This window comes from Colius striatus, chromosome 3 (genome assembly GCF_028858725.1).
Source record: "Colius striatus isolate bColStr4 chromosome 3, bColStr4.1.hap1, whole genome shotgun sequence".
Lineage (NCBI taxonomy): Eukaryota > Metazoa > Chordata > Aves > Coliiformes > Coliidae > Colius > Colius striatus.
The window spans coordinates 90,449,119-90,466,484 of record NC_084761.1 but is presented as its reverse complement, the minus strand read 5'-3'; the positions used below and the strand labels follow the sequence as shown (position 1 = coordinate 90,466,484).

At 43.0% G+C, this 17,366-nt stretch overlaps 1 protein-coding gene across 2 annotated transcripts; it reads left to right on the top strand.

Annotated features, from left to right (window-relative positions):
* The first annotated feature begins 1,647 nt into the window (after positions 1 to 1,647).
* On the top strand, positions 1,648 to 16,329 carry RNF4 (ring finger protein 4). 2 transcript variants are annotated; one of them, XM_061993764.1, is made up of 8 exons: positions 1,648 to 1,807; positions 7,552 to 7,714; positions 8,147 to 8,267; positions 9,148 to 9,224; positions 10,354 to 10,363; positions 11,662 to 11,827; positions 13,763 to 13,811; positions 14,163 to 16,329. In XM_061993764.1, the coding sequence occupies exons 2-8, from the start codon at positions 7,706 to 7,708 to the stop codon at positions 14,310 to 14,312; spliced, it is 582 nt and encodes a 193-aa protein (XP_061849748.1). In that variant the 5' UTR covers positions 1,648 to 1,807; positions 7,552 to 7,705; the 3' UTR covers positions 14,313 to 16,329. The 2 variants fall into 2 exon arrangements, with proteins under 2 accessions (XP_061849748.1, XP_061849747.1); XM_061993763.1 differs by having other exon boundaries at positions 9,145 to 9,224.
* Positions 16,330 to 17,366: the final 1,037 nt, after the last annotated feature.

Sequence of the window (17,366 nt, the reverse complement as noted above, 5' to 3'; positions counted from 1 at the left end):
CTTTGAAGCAATACAGCTGCATTTACACTGCTTCCTCTGCTCATCTCTGTCACAGACCATCCACAACATGATTAAAATGTCCATGCCCAGATAACTGAGAGTCAGCAATGCCTCTACACTCATTGGCTTCACAAAGGCTTCCTTGCTCTATATGCAACCAAGAAGATGAGGGTAAGTGAACAAACCTGACTCTTAAATTGTCTAACAATACCGACTTACAAAATCAGTGTGGATACGAACATGACTTGGACCAGCCAGATACTTCCTCAGTTTAAATAAAGATGGTAGGGACAAGTTCATGCAGCTGGCAAGCTGCTTCCAGTTATCAGAAACAGATGCTACAGGTTAATCAATCGAGCCCCTGTGAGCACATGGGCAGAAGCAGCATATAAGGAAGTAGCTAGGAAGTAAAGAATGGCTTTGAGTTAACCTTGCTGGTTACTCTGTTGCCCATGTGTGTCTTTCTATGTGTATTTCCTAGCTTCTCTACATCTGTGGATGAGTATTATTTGCACCATTACAACAAATCTGAGGTTTCACCTGTCTGATCTTAGTGACAGACTCATTAAGAAACCCTTTTATTGCCAAAAGCTGTGTGTTCTAAAGGTCTACTGTTTCAGTTTAAATGACCAGACCACAAAGGCCTTCACATGCAACTATGGTAATGAGGCCCAGATTACCTCAGGAAGACAGAAGGGTTTTAGCTTTGCTGTGAGCATGAGATGGACAGAGGGTGCTCGCTCCTTGTGCAACACAGTTGCTGCTGGGTGATGCTTGGCTCCATCTTCCAAAGCAGTGCTGGTAAGGAGACAAAGCTCATGCTCAGTAACTGACAGGCCAAGTAATGTGACCTGCTATAGAAAGCACATACATGCTTTTATATTATAATATTATAGAATAATATATTAAAAGATTTTTATTATATGATTACTAGATCATGAATACAAGACTGTAATAATATTTATAACATCCCATATGTTATAAAATGGAACCAAAGATGCAGAGTCAGTTATGTTGGAATGATAAGCAAAAGAAAAAAACCAGCCCCAAACCTACTACAAATCTTGAGTTTTGTTCACCCAGGGGAGGAGAAGGCAAGGAAAGTCACCAGGAAAACCTATGAATTTCTCTACAAGTAGCCAGGCACAGAGCAGTAAAACCCAGGAAAAGCCAGATGATCCCTGTGTTAAGGCAAAGCAGCTGGGAAAAACTTTTTCAGTGATGTTGTGAGGGCCTCAGGACACCTGTACAAGCTCTTGCAAGAGGTCACATAGAGGATCTGGACTAATTATGCAGCAGGCAACAGGTAATGATCTCCTAGGCCCTGATGAATTTTGCTCAATGTATTGGAACATTCCCAGGGAGCTGGCATGGCAGGAGAGGAACCCTCAAAGCTCCTACACCTATACCCCGGTGGAACAACACCGCAGGACATAGCAAAAGCACAGTCCTGCTTCGGCCACCGTCAGAGCCAAACGCACGATAGGGCCCCGCGGCCACCACCGCTGAGGGACCCACGGTGAGGGGGCTGTGGGCCGCTCGCGAAACTACAACTCCCAGCAGCCCCCGGGGCCGGATAAGAGGCGGGGCTGCGCCATCACCGTTCCTAATTGACGTGCGCGGCGGCCACTCCAATGGCCGGGCAGCGGGGGCGGGCGTTACCCTGCGCCGCTGCCGGGTCGGGCGGTGAGGGTGAGTGCCGCAGGCCGCGCGGCTTTGCCAGGGCGGTGGAGCGGTGCCCGGGAGCGGTACCGGCGTCCCTGGGCCCGCCTTGCCCTTCTGAGGCGTCCGGGGTGGCGGGCGGCAGGTGAGGGCAGGGGGGTGAGGAAGGGGAGGCGGTCGCGCCGAGCCGCGGTGGGGCGGGGAGGGCCGGGCCGGCGCTGAGGGGAGCGGGGGGAAAGAGGCGCTTGCCGCCGGTTCGCGGAGCTGGGCCCGGCGCAGCAGGGCTGTGCCGGCGCTGCCGCCTTCTGCGGGGCCGCGGCGGTCACCGAGCCCCTTCCCCGGGCGCGGGGCGGAGTCTCGACTCATTTCGCCGCTGTGGCGGCCCCCAGGGCCTCTTCTCCGCTCTCCCGGCCTGGGCTGCCGCGTCCCCCCTCCCTCGGCCGTGTGGTGTTTTGGTTTTTTTTCTGCGTCGCTCTGTGGAGGTCCGGGGCCTGCGAGCGCCTCTGCCTCAGGCCTGGCCCCGGCCGTTCGTGCTCTCCCTGCCGAGCGGCCGCTAGCTCCGGGGGACTGCAAAGCCTGCGGCTGTTTTCTGCCCTGTATTCCCTCAAAAGCGAGACTGGCCCGTTCTTGCAGACGCACTGTCCGGCCTTTTGTGGTGCTCACTGCTTCATAAACCGCGTTTACTGCTCAAGCCCTTCGGATGGTGCCTTGAGAGGGCTGGGGGAGAACGAGACGATGGCATTCCTCTTCTCCCCTCCCCTGCTCAGTGTGCCCATGGGACGTAGTTTCGTGAAGTTGTTAAGTGTGTGCTCCTATTTTTGCATGAAAGCAGGAGCGGAGGGAATGGTTCTCTGATACCTCAGTGTCCCCCTGCGCCTCCATTACAGGGTGTGACAAGACAACTTTTTCCTTTCTTTGCTCTCTGATTTGGGAAGTATTGTAAATAGCCTCTGCCAGAGAGACTTATGCAAATAGGAGCTTTTCTTGTGGCCAATGAATACTTTTTGTTGTTGTTTCTGAAATAGGATGTCAGACCACTGAAAAGTTTTGGTGTGTTTTGTTCTGTGGATGTTCTCTTAGCTTCTTCGTTTTATTTTGGATTTGAGGTTTCTTTTTGGTAGTGTTTTGTTTGGGGTTTTTTTGTTAGGCCGCCTATAAACCCGTGTCTTGTTTGTTTGTAGATTTAGCTGACTGCCTAGAGCAGGTAGGCTAGTGTATCTGTATGGTAGACTGTTTATCTCTCCATCTTTACTTGTTCTATAGTGCCTTTCACCAGGCTTTTCTAAGAGGGATTGCTTGACCTAATTTGGATAAAAGGTCTCGGCTTCTTTTTTCAGTGAGCTTGGTGTAGTGCATCTGAAATAAATAGAATGCCTTTAACTGGAAATACATGATAGGAAAGTTTTGAAGGAATAAAACAGCAGATTACTGTTCTATGTGATTAAAAATCAAAGCAGATTGGTATATATGTTTTCTGACCACAGTAAACTTTGTTATGCATGCTACATCTTTGACACTGTTTCCTGTTGTTAGGAGTGCAAAGAGAGAGTGAGAAATTCTCTCAGACCAGCAAAGTCTGAAAAGCATAGCCTATCATGTTTTGACAAATACAGTGTGTGTGGAGTTTGTCATCTGTGCCTTGCACACACCAAGCATTTAGACTGACATTACTGCTTTTTTTTCAAGTCATTATTTAGCGTATTTGTAATGTTTAGGATGATTACAAAGTCAAGTCTTGTTTGTGTTAGTGAGATGTGGTAAAAATATCTATTTGTTGCTTAAGCTAATTTGCCTCAATTCATGCTAAGCGTGAGGACACCAAGACTATTTTCAGAGTAGTGTAAGAGAAGTTTTTAGTTTATGTTGTCTAGAGAGTCCTTTTGGTATTTTGTGAGTTGTAATTCAAACATGTTAAATTGGTTCAACTTAAACTTGATGAATATATTGAAGTTTTTATAGAGGGAAAAATGAACAGGAGATTAAAATGATGAGTATGGGAGTCAATATTACTAGTTTATATGGCTCAGCCTTTGCTTTTCTGAAGTATCTACCTGTAAGGAGAAAAGCTAGTAGACATAGTCCTTAAAATGCCAGTAAGGATAAACCTTGAAATTTGTTGTTATGAGGACAACACTACTTAAGCCCTTGGCAGAGCTAAATGGCAGGAACAATAACTGCATATGCCGAGCTCTGCCTATGGGGGGGAGTGGCCTCTGGGGTAGTGAACGTCATCCTGCAGTGATGCCATAAAAAGTCTGTTAAGTTAAATGTGTTTGTTATCTTCCTAAATGGGTCTGCTTCGTTTTCACATTTAGGAAAAGGGTTTGTTTGGGATTTTTTTACTTTTAAAGTCGAAATTGTGGAATTTGGAATTGATGTCTTGAATGCATGTTATCTTGCTTCAAGTGTAATGCCTGAGCTCACAACCAGCTTCAGCTGGGGTTGTTTCATGCTTATGGGTTGAGGGATGGGGGTCATTGCAGTGACTCCCTTTGTGTTATCCAGCCTTGGTGCTGGGTTTCACAGTGTCTGTTGCACAAGGAGCATATAAACCATATTGTTTAATTTGGACTATCCTGTATAACAAATTATATTATTAAACTGAGTGGCCCTGAGATTTTCAAAGTCTTTAGGAATTCTTACTGATGAATATATTTGGAAATGTGCAAACCTTGGAATGCTTCTGTTTGCCTCTCTTCTTGGGTGCTACTAACTTCATCTGTGACCTATTTAAGAAAGTAAACTTTGCTTTATTTTTGCTACCCATTCTTACAGTTTGGGTAATTAACTGTCAGTGAAATTTCCCAAGCAAGCCAATAACATGTGGAAATCTGTAGTCCCACAGAAGAGGTTAAGTCTTACAAGACACAAATATTGCTGGGTCATGAGGCTCCTTTCATAATCTTAATTCCAGCAGTACTGTTTTCTTTATAAAGGTGAATTCCCAGAGTCAGGTTGTGTTGATACTGGTGTACTTGCCTGTGCTGGTGATTTTACAGTTATGAGCTTCCTTATAGATACCCATTCCCAACTTCCTTCAGAAGAAGCAGCTTCTGAAGAGGTGAAGATTTCAACCATTAGCAACTAGAAAATTTGTGCCTTATATACATGCTCTGTATTAAGTATAAATAAAACTAAGTATAAAAGTATAAAATTAAGTATAAATTAAACTAAGTAGTGGTGGTGCTGTCACTTAGTTTGAGAAATGTTCTCTGCCCTGTGTTGCCTTTTGGTCTCATATTAGATCTTCTGAAACATATCATAGTAGTCATATAAATCTGTTTCTTAGTATCTTGGTAAAATGAGTGAATATTTAACATGGATGAAGTGGTCTTAGCATGAGAGGTCTTGTATTAGTTAGATTTTCTTTTTACCGTAATTTTCAAGTTAGAAGGTTTTTCTGTTTGTGGTTTGACTTGTGGGATATTTTTTAATGATGAAAGTGACTATACCATGCCTCTTTGGCACTGAAGTCATTTGTGGCCAAAGAGAACCTATGCAGCGTTTTGTTTGGAGTCATCCCAGGTGCTTGCTCCCTCCATATTTTTTACCATTTTAAAGATACTTTGTCAACACACCATTGCACTGGATTGTATTCAGCATTAAATCTGAAAAGCACTGGGTCTGGTGAAACCTTCTGGTGTTTTACCTCCAAAAGCCCACTGTCCACTGAATCCATCAGCCTTGGCTTTTGCTGTCTTTTCAGCAGTGTGGCTATGTCAGTGGATCAGATCGCTCTAAAAGGTTCTATTTAAAGACAGTTTGAACAACTTAATTACAGCTAGCTTGCTCAAGTCCTCAGCTTTGTGTACCAACTAACATTTCCCAGGTTTTTAATGTCTTAAGTGTTTTTTCCAACTCCATATCTGAGGAAAAATCAGGGAAAGATCTCTAGGCTTTAGTGATTAAATAAACTTGCAGAGTACAATGGCTTAACTTCTTGATGTACTCGTGTGTTGCTCAGTATTTTTCATCTTCCTGCTGTGTGCAGAAAACCACCTAGGTTATTTTCCATTTCAATTGTAGCTGTTAGATGAGGGTGGTTAGAGCAACTAGCTTAAAAGCAGATGTGTTGAGTTTAGGGATGCTTCTCCTCCTTGTCCCCATCCCTCAATTCTTGTGCTATGTGTCCTTCTTGCTTCATTTCCTTTTTTTCTTTGTTTTCAAAGAGCTCCAAACCTCTGAATAATAGTCATAAAGGAGTTCCTTCTTCCATAATGTGCTCCCAGAGCAGTCTTTCTGGTTTGGTTTGTAACAATGGTGCAATTAGACTTGGTCTTGTTTTAGGAGTTCTCCTTCCTTAAGCCCAAAATTCAGTGCAATAAAGTAGGATCTTCCCACTTGTGTTGATAAGGCCGATGGAAAAGCTTGCTTTCGTAACAGGTGAGATAAAGTCTAGACCATAAGAACAGTGGCGCGCAGTGTGCAAAGAGAACTCGTGTTAGCTGTGCACAGAATGCTAGAAAGATGGTTGTGTGAGTCCTGCACTGAGAATGGGGGAGATGCAAAGTCACTTCCTGCCTTTCTCTGACAGCACACACTCAGCCTTAGTCTTTGGTGTCCCACATAAGTATATAAGGCTATTGCTCACATTTATGAGGAAAAACTGTTGAAAAGCTATACATTTTAGTGTAGTTTTTAAAAACTATCAAAATTTATCAGGTTCATGCTGAAAGAAGGAGTTGTGCATACCAGTTCAGAAAATCTGCCTCTAGGCTCCCTGGTGGTTAAGTCTGGCATACAGCAAGTAGTCCAAGTGGGGAAGAAAACCTTCAAACAAATAAAAAACAAACTGAAAAGACATACTGACTTTCATTTTAGCTTTTGCAATCCAGTGCCAGTTTTAAAATGAGAAAATTCATGAGTAATGTGTTGCTTCAAACTCTGTGTAAATGTATCTTTGGGCTTTGTAAAAGTACCAAATGTAGGTGAAGGATTTTTCTCGAGTATGTTTTGTTTTAATAATGTCCCAATTCAATGTTAGTGAATCTCTTAAGAAGTAAAGTTATTTAAGAAATACAGGGAGAAAATATAATAAGAAAAAAAACCAGTCAGGCTTCTTTCACCTTGGGGTTACAACTGATTGCAGTGCCATTCTCTCACTTCACAGTCTCAGTGTTTGTTAACCTGAGAACAGGGTAACAGCAGCGTTGTGCTGGTCTTTGTAGTGTAGGTCAGGATCAGTATGGGGAAGACAGTTCTGCAGTTCTTGTTTAACATAATTGGATTTTGCCTGTGTTCTCCTCAGTCTTCTAAACAGTCCTCATGGTGTCTTGGACACAAAATAGCTGTACCAAGAGCAAGTTTTAAGATGTGGTCTTCAGTACCGTGTCAACTACCGATCTCTGCCTTGATGCTTTTCACCTCTTCCCACTTAGCAGCTTGCTGTCTGAAGGGCAGGGGCATGTATACCTACAGCTACCACGGAGTAGTTACTGCAAACTTGTATCCTCTTGCAGATCTATGAGGATTTCTAAACTGTAATTTCTCTGCTGCACTTGCTTTTAGTTTCCTCTCAAGATGTTCAGCACCTACTGTTGGAATCTGGAGACGGTTTGGAGAACTGCCTGACAACCACCAGTGATTCTTGCTCTCGTACAGACATTGGCTTGAGAGTCAGTCAGTTACTTTTCAGTGAAACCTAGTTGAGCTTCCATAGTGCTTTCTGAGTTTGCTAAGAAACTGGCTTATTCTGAGTGGGAATGACAGAGACTGCAGGCCCAGCTGCAGATGTCCGAGGCTCAACTCCCAAACTCCGAGGATTCCCCTTTAGCCCTGAACAGCCATTGGTGGCTCAGAAATGGGAATCTTGGAGAGAGAGAGACAGTGTATTGAAGAGAAGGAGCATTACAGTTGGGTCATTTTCTCTCTTTTCTTTTTTTCTTACAGGTTCAGAAGACTGTCATTTTGAGACCCTGAGCAATCCAGACTGCTTAAGTGTCCTATTTAAGGGGATACAAGGAATTGATTCTTGCAGCTTTCTTGCAGTTTTATTTTTTGGTATTTGTACAGCTTTTCCTGTAGCTTTTGGTCACGAAACACTATGAGCACAGTAAGTATTTTACTACTCAGTACAAAGCAGGTTTTGGGAGTTTATAGTAAATGAAGTGGAACATAAGCATATTAAAACTTCATGTAACTGTTCTGTGATACTTCAGATTTTTAATCACTCTCAGTGCTGGCAGTAGTTCAGAAATGCTTACAGGGTAAGCAAAGACTTGATGTAGTCACAAACCAATTTTCTCACTTGCAAACCATCACGATATGTTTTAGTTTGTGACCCAGCTGGTAAGAGGTCTGGGGTGATGTCTTTGCCCTCATGAGATGCATTCAGGTAGGCATGACCCATGCCAGCATTAGATTCCTGTTGCAGCCTTTTTGGGGAGGGTTTTGTGTATCCTGTGTGCTTTCATGGGTGCTGCCAGGACAAGGGCCTCGTAAATGTTTGTTCTAAGGAAAATGGAAAGGCTTTGTTCTCTCTTAGACTCAACGAAAGCGCCGTGGAGGAGCAGTTAGTTCTAGGCAAGCTCGGAAACGCAGCAGACTGGCAGCTTCTACTGCAGAGATGGCTTCAGAAGCAGAGCCAATAGAACTTGAAGAAAGTGGTAAGCTTTCTTTTTAACTTGGTAAGAACATCAGCTATTTATGGAAAGTTGGAGTCTCACTTAATTCCTGGTTTCTGGTCCCTTAACTGAGAAGTATGGGAAACCTCTGCTGTTAGAAAGCCTCTAGTGTGGCACCTATAAACACCAAGCCTGCTGACAGCTGTTTTAGTCTGTTACTGAGATGCCACCCATTGACCATTAGTGACAGAGGAATTGTGTGAGAAAGGGCCTCAAGTGCTGCCTAGACATCTGAATGTCCCATCTGGTGAGCTGAAAGTCACTGCACCTGCCACAACAGACAGTGGTAACTGAAGTTTGGAAACTCCCAAGTATTAAGGACATAATTAAAAGTTTGTCATTAGTCATGCCTCATCACTCAAATACACTTTTTCAAAAAGTATCAGGATTTTAAAAGCTTTCCTGACCTCCTAGATACTTAAATTGCCTTCTGACATCCTGTAAGTAACTACTATTCTCTGGCTAGTTATATGGCTTTTTCAGCTTTTGCTGTGCACTTAGCTATGAAGAGACATGAGATGGGAACATTTACAGCTAGTACTGTAAAATTATTCTGTCCATTATGATTCATGTTTTATTTGGCATGATAGACATTCTGCTGTGTTAGATGAATAATCTGTTGCTGTGCACCTTCTGCAAGCTGTTGTACAACTGAACTGTATGAGCAGCTCAGCTGCTGTTTCTCTTGCACTGCAGAAGACAGTGGTGGTAATACTCTGTGTGCACTCTGGAGGGCCAAGCCCGAGGGAGAAGTTGGGAATCTTCCTGAAGAGAAGAGGGAGGATGGGAAGTTGAGCTAAAGCTCAGCCTGTTACCCAGTGTCAGTCTCTGATCTTCATTCTAACTTTGTTGTCTTAAGCAGGTGAAGAAGTAGTAGATCTGACATGTGAATCTTCTGATCCAGTGGTCGTTGATCTAACTCACAATGATTCTGTTGTGGTAAGTAGCAAACAACACACTGATCTAAATCTTGCAGTCAGGTTAGTTTTCTGTTGAGCTCCCTGATCAAATCTGGCTCTAAAGACAAGTTTAAATTCCAAGGTGACTGGTTAGTGCATGAAAGATGTGTGTTACAGGCCAAGATACAAGCTGCTCTGGAGGTGCACTTGAAGATAGTGAGAGTAATCCAAAGTAGCTTTTGCTTGAGAGATTGGGGAGATTCTATACCTGTCATGGGTAATGTAACATAAGGAAATGCAATTTTAAGTTTACAATTTGATTGGTATATCAATGATAGAGTCCAATGGTTTAAATGAAAAGTATACGAGCCTACAGTCTTTGACTTGGTAAATACCAAATATTTAGGTGCAGCATTGGTTTCAAGTACCCCTGTCAGAGAGATGCTAAGGACAATGGCAGCAGACCATGACACAAACTAGTGCATTTTATTGCTCCAAGGAGTTTCTTAAAAATCCACTACTTGATTTTTACTGCCCTTTTAAAAGCCGGAATAGTATTTGATGCAGTCCATAGTCTGGTTTAGAACCTCATTCTTGGATGCCCCAGCTGCTGCGCGTACCAGAAGTGAGAAGGAGGAACAGAGTGAAGTTATCTCCTGCTGGGATTGGTCCTGGGCCTTTGCAAAGGAAAGGCTTCCAACTTTGGGACATAATCTGCATCACTCCAGGGCTTGTTCCACCAAAGGCAACAGGGAGTTTGGGTTTGGGGATTTTTTTAATTCAACCACTGTGAATGTGATGTGAAGTGTCTATGGACGTCAGACCTGAATTTGCCTGTTTGAGAGAGAAAGAGGGAAAGAATCCCCTTCAGGCTAAATGAAATTAGGGTATGGGTACAGGGAGCCAGTAGGAGGTGTTCAGGTGGTTCATCACCTGCCTCCATTTCTATCCCTTTGCAGCAGTGTCAGCAGAACCACAACCAATCACCGACTTCCTTTCAGAGCAGCAGCAAGTTTACTATGACTTTTAACTTTCTTAACCAAAATAAGAGAGTGATATCCCACCATTCTTAACGTGTTGTGCTGTAGTTGCTTAACCTATGTTTGGGGTGCACACCAAAGTCTAATTGTGTTTTCTTTTCTCTCCTTTCCCATATGTATCGATGCAAGATCGTTGAAGGTGAGGAGACATTTGCCAATTACATTTTTTGTCTTTTCCAACACATGTGAGCATCATAGATTAAATTTGCATTTAGTGAGAGACAAAGACAGTGCTGAAGTACCTCACCAGTGTCTTAGAGGTTGGATCCACTCTGTGTTTGGTAGTTGCTATCAGAACTCGTAGAAAGTATCTGAAAGGAAATACATCAGATCTGTTCCAAATGTTTTCAGATTTTCCAAATGCAGAAGTTTTCTCAGCCAAGTGATAATAATTTCCATTATCACTTTTACACTAGACTATCTGCTTTGAATAGGAAAATGTCAAAACACTCTTTTAGCCTATATTGCTGTGAAGGAACTAAAGAAGAAAGTTAATTGTGGTCGTGGTATTCACTTTCATTATCTATTCTGACACATCTCAGATACTGAGAAGTATGAACAAGTGTGATATCTTTTTTTTGTGCTATATTAGTTGTTACAATGATTATATATAGAAAGAAGTTAATCCTTGACACCTTTCAGACCTTGTTTTGATTGTAATATCTAAGAGGTATTAGCATGTTGTTAGCTAGTTTAGAATGTAGCCTCTTCTGTGCTTTCAATGAAGCAAAAGCATGTAGAAAATACTTGGAATAAAAGTTCTAGTGGAGTAATTATGCAGGAGGGAACTTTATTTTTGTGGCTGTCTATATCAATTGAAATGATCAGTGCTTGACTGTTATTACATATACACTAGTGTTGCAAAGGTAACTATTGCATGCAGTTTCTAATTGTCGAAAAAGTGAACAGCCGTTGTTTAACCTTTGGATGTTACAGACCAGGCAATTAAATATTTTTATCATCTCCTTTTTTCTTGGGCAATATAATTCCTTTTGCAAGTTACCATAACTCAGGAGGAAGATGATGCCAATTTCTAAGGAGACACTGTTTTTATGTAGTTTCCAAACACGTTCTTAAAAAGACTCTTTTTGTGGGAACTGCCTTTCAGTGGGGAGCTTTGCTTTAACACAGAGTGGAACAGTTTAGCACCATACCTGGGTAGAGTAACTCCAGCAGCTCAATAATTGACATTTTTAGATTTAAATATCTCTTCCATCACTTCTGAACAAAGCAAATATTTTGTGTCGATGTGCAGTGGAATATTCACCATGTCAGGAAGCGTTCAGCCTTCATATGTGGGAAACTGGTTTGCTTTTCATTCAGCTGAATATGGTGCTTTTAAAATATGAAACATTACAGGCTTAATGTCATGCATTTCAAGGATAAATCCAGGGAGAGACAGATGCCATGTCTAACTTACCCAAAATGAAATTGCAGAGAATCAACGACAAAGGAGAAATCTCAGACTAAGAAGCCAGCGGCAGTCGGACAGCTGCGTACTGAGTAGTGATGATGAAGATGAACCACGAGATAATGATGTGTATGTGACAGACAAAGTGTCTCGAGAATTTGGGCCACTGGAAGATGAAACTGCAAGTTCGAAGTACGTGTGACTTACAACCTACCAAACGTTGACTTTTGCTTTGCTTATACATACAGGGCTAAGTTATATTGCAATAGCTTGGCTTGTCTTTGAACTCGTAACTTACTCTAGTTCCTCCTTTCCATAATGTCACATTTTGCATGGTAACCACGTGATAGCATTGGCACTTGAGGGTAAAAAGGCAGCCCAAGACAGATGTTTAACTTTGCATACAACCTTAAAAGAGGAATGGGGGGTTTGGCAAGGAAGGAGGGTTAGTCACAGGCCATAGCTTATAGTGTATTGCCTTTACTGTTCATACAAAGCTCTAGTAGTGATGTTAGATGTGGAAAGATCTTCACTGGTGTTGGTGAGCCTTGATATCACAAGACTGGCAGGCAGCAACCTGACAAATTCCAGTAAAAACTAGGATTGATTCAGTGCTTCTGCCCTGCCGTGGCAGTTGTCTGCCTTGATCTCGTGGAGCAACAGCCGTCCTTCCCGAGGTGTACTTGCAAGGAGGTTGTGGAGTTCATACTGTTGCAGCCAGTTGTGCTGTCCTGGCTATGTCATGGAGCTCTGATGACTAACTAAATGAAGTCAGGCGTCTGTATGACTAGGGAAGGCAAAGATGAGAATTGTTGTGTGTTTTGTAAAATGTTTTGGGGGGGGGGGGGGGAGATATATGTACTGCTAAAAATGGTGTGCTTTGAGCCTTTTAGATTACTGGAAGGCAATGGAGGAGAACCCTTGGGTATGGAAGTTTTGGGTGTCAAGTCTTAAATAGGCCACCCAAAGGGCTTAAAGTATTCTAAAGCACTGTATGTTTTGCCAGTGGACTTGTAGATTTTGAAGTTTAGGATGTTAAGAATATGGTCAAATAAATCCAACTATTTAGTTGATATATAAAAAAAATAGTGTTCCTTGGATCTCGAACTTCTCTGTTCAAGAACGTGCCTTTCTGCAAGGTTTAGGTAAGGCTGAAACAGGTCAGGGCTGCAGCGTTTGCCATTGACAGAGAGCTACTGCTGCTGGAGATTGCCACAGAGCTGGCTGCAGTCTTACTCTGTTGTGTTGCACTACTCTTGCTTACATGAAGGTGATCATCAATTGTAATTAACTGCTGAGCTGGTATTGTAGCTGCTGCAGAAAAAAAATCTAGTAGTAAAAATGGGAGAATTAATGGAGTTAAATTATGTATGTGAAACTAGGGATAGATGTTAGTAGTACTCACTGCTCCAAGTTAAGATAACAGGATACCAGACACCTCGTGTTTTTCTACTCATGTTCAATGGCAAACTGGTGCTTAGTGAGGGCAGTGACAATAAAGCCAAATGTTCTGGAAAAGATTAAAGCAGATTACTGTGATTGTTTAAACTAGAGGTTAATTTGTAAATACAAGTGGTGAGGAAGAGAGACTATTAGGCAGAGTAGCTATGTCTGTCAGTAAGTATCTGTGCAATACAGCTGTCCTGGATGCTGGAAGCAGAAGTACATCTATAGCTACAACTGGGCAGCAGCCACTGAGTCTCTTTCCTTCTCTGAACTAGAAATTTCTTGCTGAGTATTTCCTCACCTTACCTGTATAAGGAAGGACTTCCTTGAATATGTTACTGGACTGGAATGTTGTTGAAGTAGAATAGGGGACGTGTGAAGTTCTAACAACCTCTTTCCCTTGTAGAATGATTAGATCCCAAAGTACAGCTAGGTGCTTTTGTTACAGTGCACTTATTGAGGACCTGTGGAAGATGGATACTGGCATAGGCAGACTGCACAGCACATAGACTGCTGTGACCTCTAATAATAGAGTGGGTGGCTACAGGCTTTGGTCCCTAATGACAACCAAGACACTGTTTCCTGTAACTAAGAGGGGCCCTTTGATGCATCAGGACCCTTCAATACATGGTGAAATTAACAGATGCCTGTTCTCTCTGGTTTTATTCTCTCTCCCACAAGGCCCTCTGGTACCGTTAGCTGCCCGATTTGCATGGATGGCTACTCAGAGGTAAGGACCACGTGTTGTCAGCGGTTCTGTTTTGTTGGAGGGAGAACGTGGCAGAGGGTGAGCAGCCCAACTCTGCTGGATTATGTGGGAGGCTACAGACAGGTAGCTGGAAGTCCAGTACAGGCCTTGCTTTGAAGGTGAACCCAACTTGTAACCCCAAGGCACTTCTTAGTGGTGTCTGTAGAGGGAAAAGCACTTTCCAAGATGGTACCAAAAAGGTCTTTGGCTTCCTCATGGTTAAAGTAGTCCGTCCTGATTGCAAATACTCCAAGTCCTCTTTTCCTGGTGCCGACACACCAGCACACTAGAGTTCTTTGCTCTAAATACCTGTGGTTGTTTCTTTTCTTGCAGATCGTGCAAAGTGGACGACTGATTGTGTCAACCAAGTGTGGCCACGTCTTCTGCAGTCAGTGTCTACGAGATTCCCTTAGGAACGCAAACTCCTGCCCGACCTGCAGGAAGAAACTCACCCACAGACAGTATCATCCCATTTATATATGAGTACTTTTGTTTCTCAGGACAGACTCAACTTGGGGTTTGGAGAAAATGTCAAGTTTCCAGTACTCTGAAGATTTAAAGAGCAGCAGGTTGTGCACACATCCAAATAGAAATGATTTTTTTTATAAGAACTTGTATGTATAGAGACAGCTTTTTTATGGTCTGAGCTGCTGCTTGTTAACTCCTTGCTTATGATGTTACATCAGTGCTGTCTCTAAATGAGACCAGCAGCCCGTATCAGCAAGGACGCAGCTAATCCCTTTCCTTTGATTATTTTAATGCTTAAAGAAGGGTCTAAATATTTTGTTATTTCTTCCTCTTTAAATTATTCACACTGTCACATAGAGGTATGGAATAGTTACCTTTCAAAATACAGATGAACTTGCCATTTCCTTATGCTTTTGTTTTTTATCTTGTAAGAAGCTCATGACTCTGTTGCTGTCTGCTGCACCATCTTTGCCTGAGTGGAGTAAGGTCTGTCATACCTTACCATAAACCAATTGACAACCAGGGTAATGCAATAAAAGAACCTGCTGATAACCAGCCATCGGGTGTTCTAAGCAGAAGGCTTGAACATGTTGATGTCTTTATGAACTCCATGAGATCTGAGGTATGTAGGCAAATTGCAACATGTAGAGTGTGAGAAGACTTCTTTGAATGTTTTGACCTGCCAAGAATTGCTGTATTGGAATCCCAACACTGCATTTCTTTTCAAAGGTGAGGAGATGATCTCTTGGGGGTACTACTGTTGTGTAGCACTTTCTCCTGATCACGAAGGAGAATCTAGTCTTCTCCAGGCTTGCAAGCCATGAATAAGAAGCCAGTTGTATGCTGTGCTCTTGTCAGCTGAACACCAAACTGCCTACAGCTCTTCCTATGTCAAGTGTTGGTGGTTACCATTGGCATCTGCTGAGTCTTTGCTAAACTGTCTTAGGGGTCTGTAGGAAGCCTTTAATTGAAGCAACTGTTTTAATTAGCTCTCCTAAGTTTGATATTGAAGATTGCAACCCAAATCTAGGGATATTTCTGGAAGTAGGAATAGAGACAGAGTTTGTTCCAGAAAGGCTGCTGAAGGAATGCTTCCCCTTCCCTGCCGGGGGTGGGGGATGGCTGTGGCTCAGAGCTGGTACTAGGAGCAGGCAGCTTCCACGTTGTGTCAAAGAGGTGACTGTTCCCACGTGAAACATAGCAAGTTGCCATCTCTCCCATGGATGCTCTGCTCTGGTCTGAGAGAGGGGACACAGGGCCTGCAGCAGCTGGAGGGCAGATGGAGATGACTGGGGCTGCATTTGTGTTCCAAAGAGCAGAGAGATGATTCTGAAAGTTGCTTGGAGCAGCGACTGCAGGAAGAGAAGCAGCCCAGTGTGGAACCTGCCAAGATGCCCAAGGGCCATAGAAGCAGCTTTCTCCCTGTAGCTTAAGAAAGAAAAAAAAAACCAAAAGAATAATTCTGGCCTGTTTTCCTTGGGTGGTGACTGTACAAGGGGCTGGGAGGAAGAGAGCCAGGTACCCGTGTGTCTTGTCACAGTGTACTAGCCATAGCCTAGAATGACTTTGCACAACTTGCTCCATGGAAGCACTGCTTTACAGTTTGTGTCTTGAGAAACTAAGTGGAGCTGTTTGGAATTGAGATGTCACAAACTATAAAGTACTGAACAAAAAAAAGTTTTTCTCTTCTGTGTACCCTGTGAGTACCCACAGAGTTTGTGCACATCAATGAACTTCAGGTCTCAGTATATGGAAAAAGACTGAGTTGTATTACATGTGTTTTTAGGGAAAAAAAAAAACCCCAAACCAAAACAACCCAACAAACCAATGTAGTTCCACTGATGTTTCACATTGGCAAAACCAGATTGATTATATATAGATTTCTTCACTATGTAAATGTATGTCTTGTTGTATATAGTTCAAATTTTCCTGTATTTAATTGTATTCCTGTCTGTCTGTCCCATCTATGTTGACTCTGCTGGTAGCAAACAGTTCTTCTAAGAGGTGGAAATAAAAGTATCAATTTGATCCATTTGAAGCAGCTGTTCTTTTAATCACAGTGTATTGATTGACATCTATCTTTTTTTTTTTAGAGGTGGGGAGGAGGAAGAATCCTAAATCCCCAAACCTTGTAGTTCTTCAGTGAGTCTGTGGTGTGGGGAAAGGAGAAGGCTGTATGTCTGCTACTGATCCTTGGTACCAGCAGACTGATGCCTTTCTGCTGTTACAGAAAGCTGCTCTCACTTGGGATCTAACTCTAGGTCACATTTTTGAGATGAGGTAAAAAATATGAGCCATATTAGGAAGCTGAAGTTCAGGACCAAGAAGGAGCAGTCCTGGGCTTGGAAGCCAGATAAGAAACATGTTCCAAGGTTTAATTGGATGCTCGCAGCACTGCAGTGGCTGGAGAGAAGGATGAGACAGGGAAGGGAGATGTTGGTCCTGCACATCTGGAGTGGAAACTAATGCTGTGGCTTGGTGATCAGTGCTGGAGCATAATGAGCTGCAACCTGCACCTACAGCTCACTGTGTGGAGCTGTGGCTGCAGCTGAGCTGTGTGAGGAGGAATTCCAGAGGGGAATTCCCATGGGGAAGTGTTGCAGCACTTCAGCTGGATGAGCTCAGCAAGGCCATGACTGCTCAGGGAGCCTCTGAGTTCTGGTTGCAGAGCTTAAACCTTGATTTGCCTGGGGTTAGGCCTCACAGGGTGGTAGCACAGCTCTGGGGTGATGCTTACAGGCGATGCAATCCTATGCACCAGGCTTTTGTTCACTGTAGAACGCTGTGTCCTTGCATTGTGCCTGACCTACGCTTGGTGGCAGCGAGGGCTAATTTCAGATGTTCTGTTTAAATCTATTTTATGTCAAGAGCATGCTGTTGAACCCTCAGGCTTGTGAGGATGTTTAACCTTCAAGTATATTTTATCTCTTTTTTATCTGATGACATGAAACTCAGCTTGGTCGATTGTGTGGTGCTGTGTTTGAAGACGAAATTCATAGTGGTTTCTACAGCTGACTCAGAGCCTGCTAACACTGAGATCCTTCAGAACTGCTTCATATTATTTCTGAC

What these genes read in the sequence shown, in the direction of transcription:
- RNF4 (XM_061993763.1), top strand. An exon ending in GATGAAACTGCAAGTTCGAA is followed by an intron (nt 11,828 to 13,762) that starts GTACGTGTGACT and finishes CTCTCCCACAAG; the next exon opens with GCCCTCTGGTACCGTTAGCT. An exon ending in GCATGGATGGCTACTCAGAG is followed by an intron (nt 13,812 to 14,162) that starts GTAAGGACCACG and finishes CTTTTCTTGCAG; the next exon opens with ATCGTGCAAAGTGGACGACT.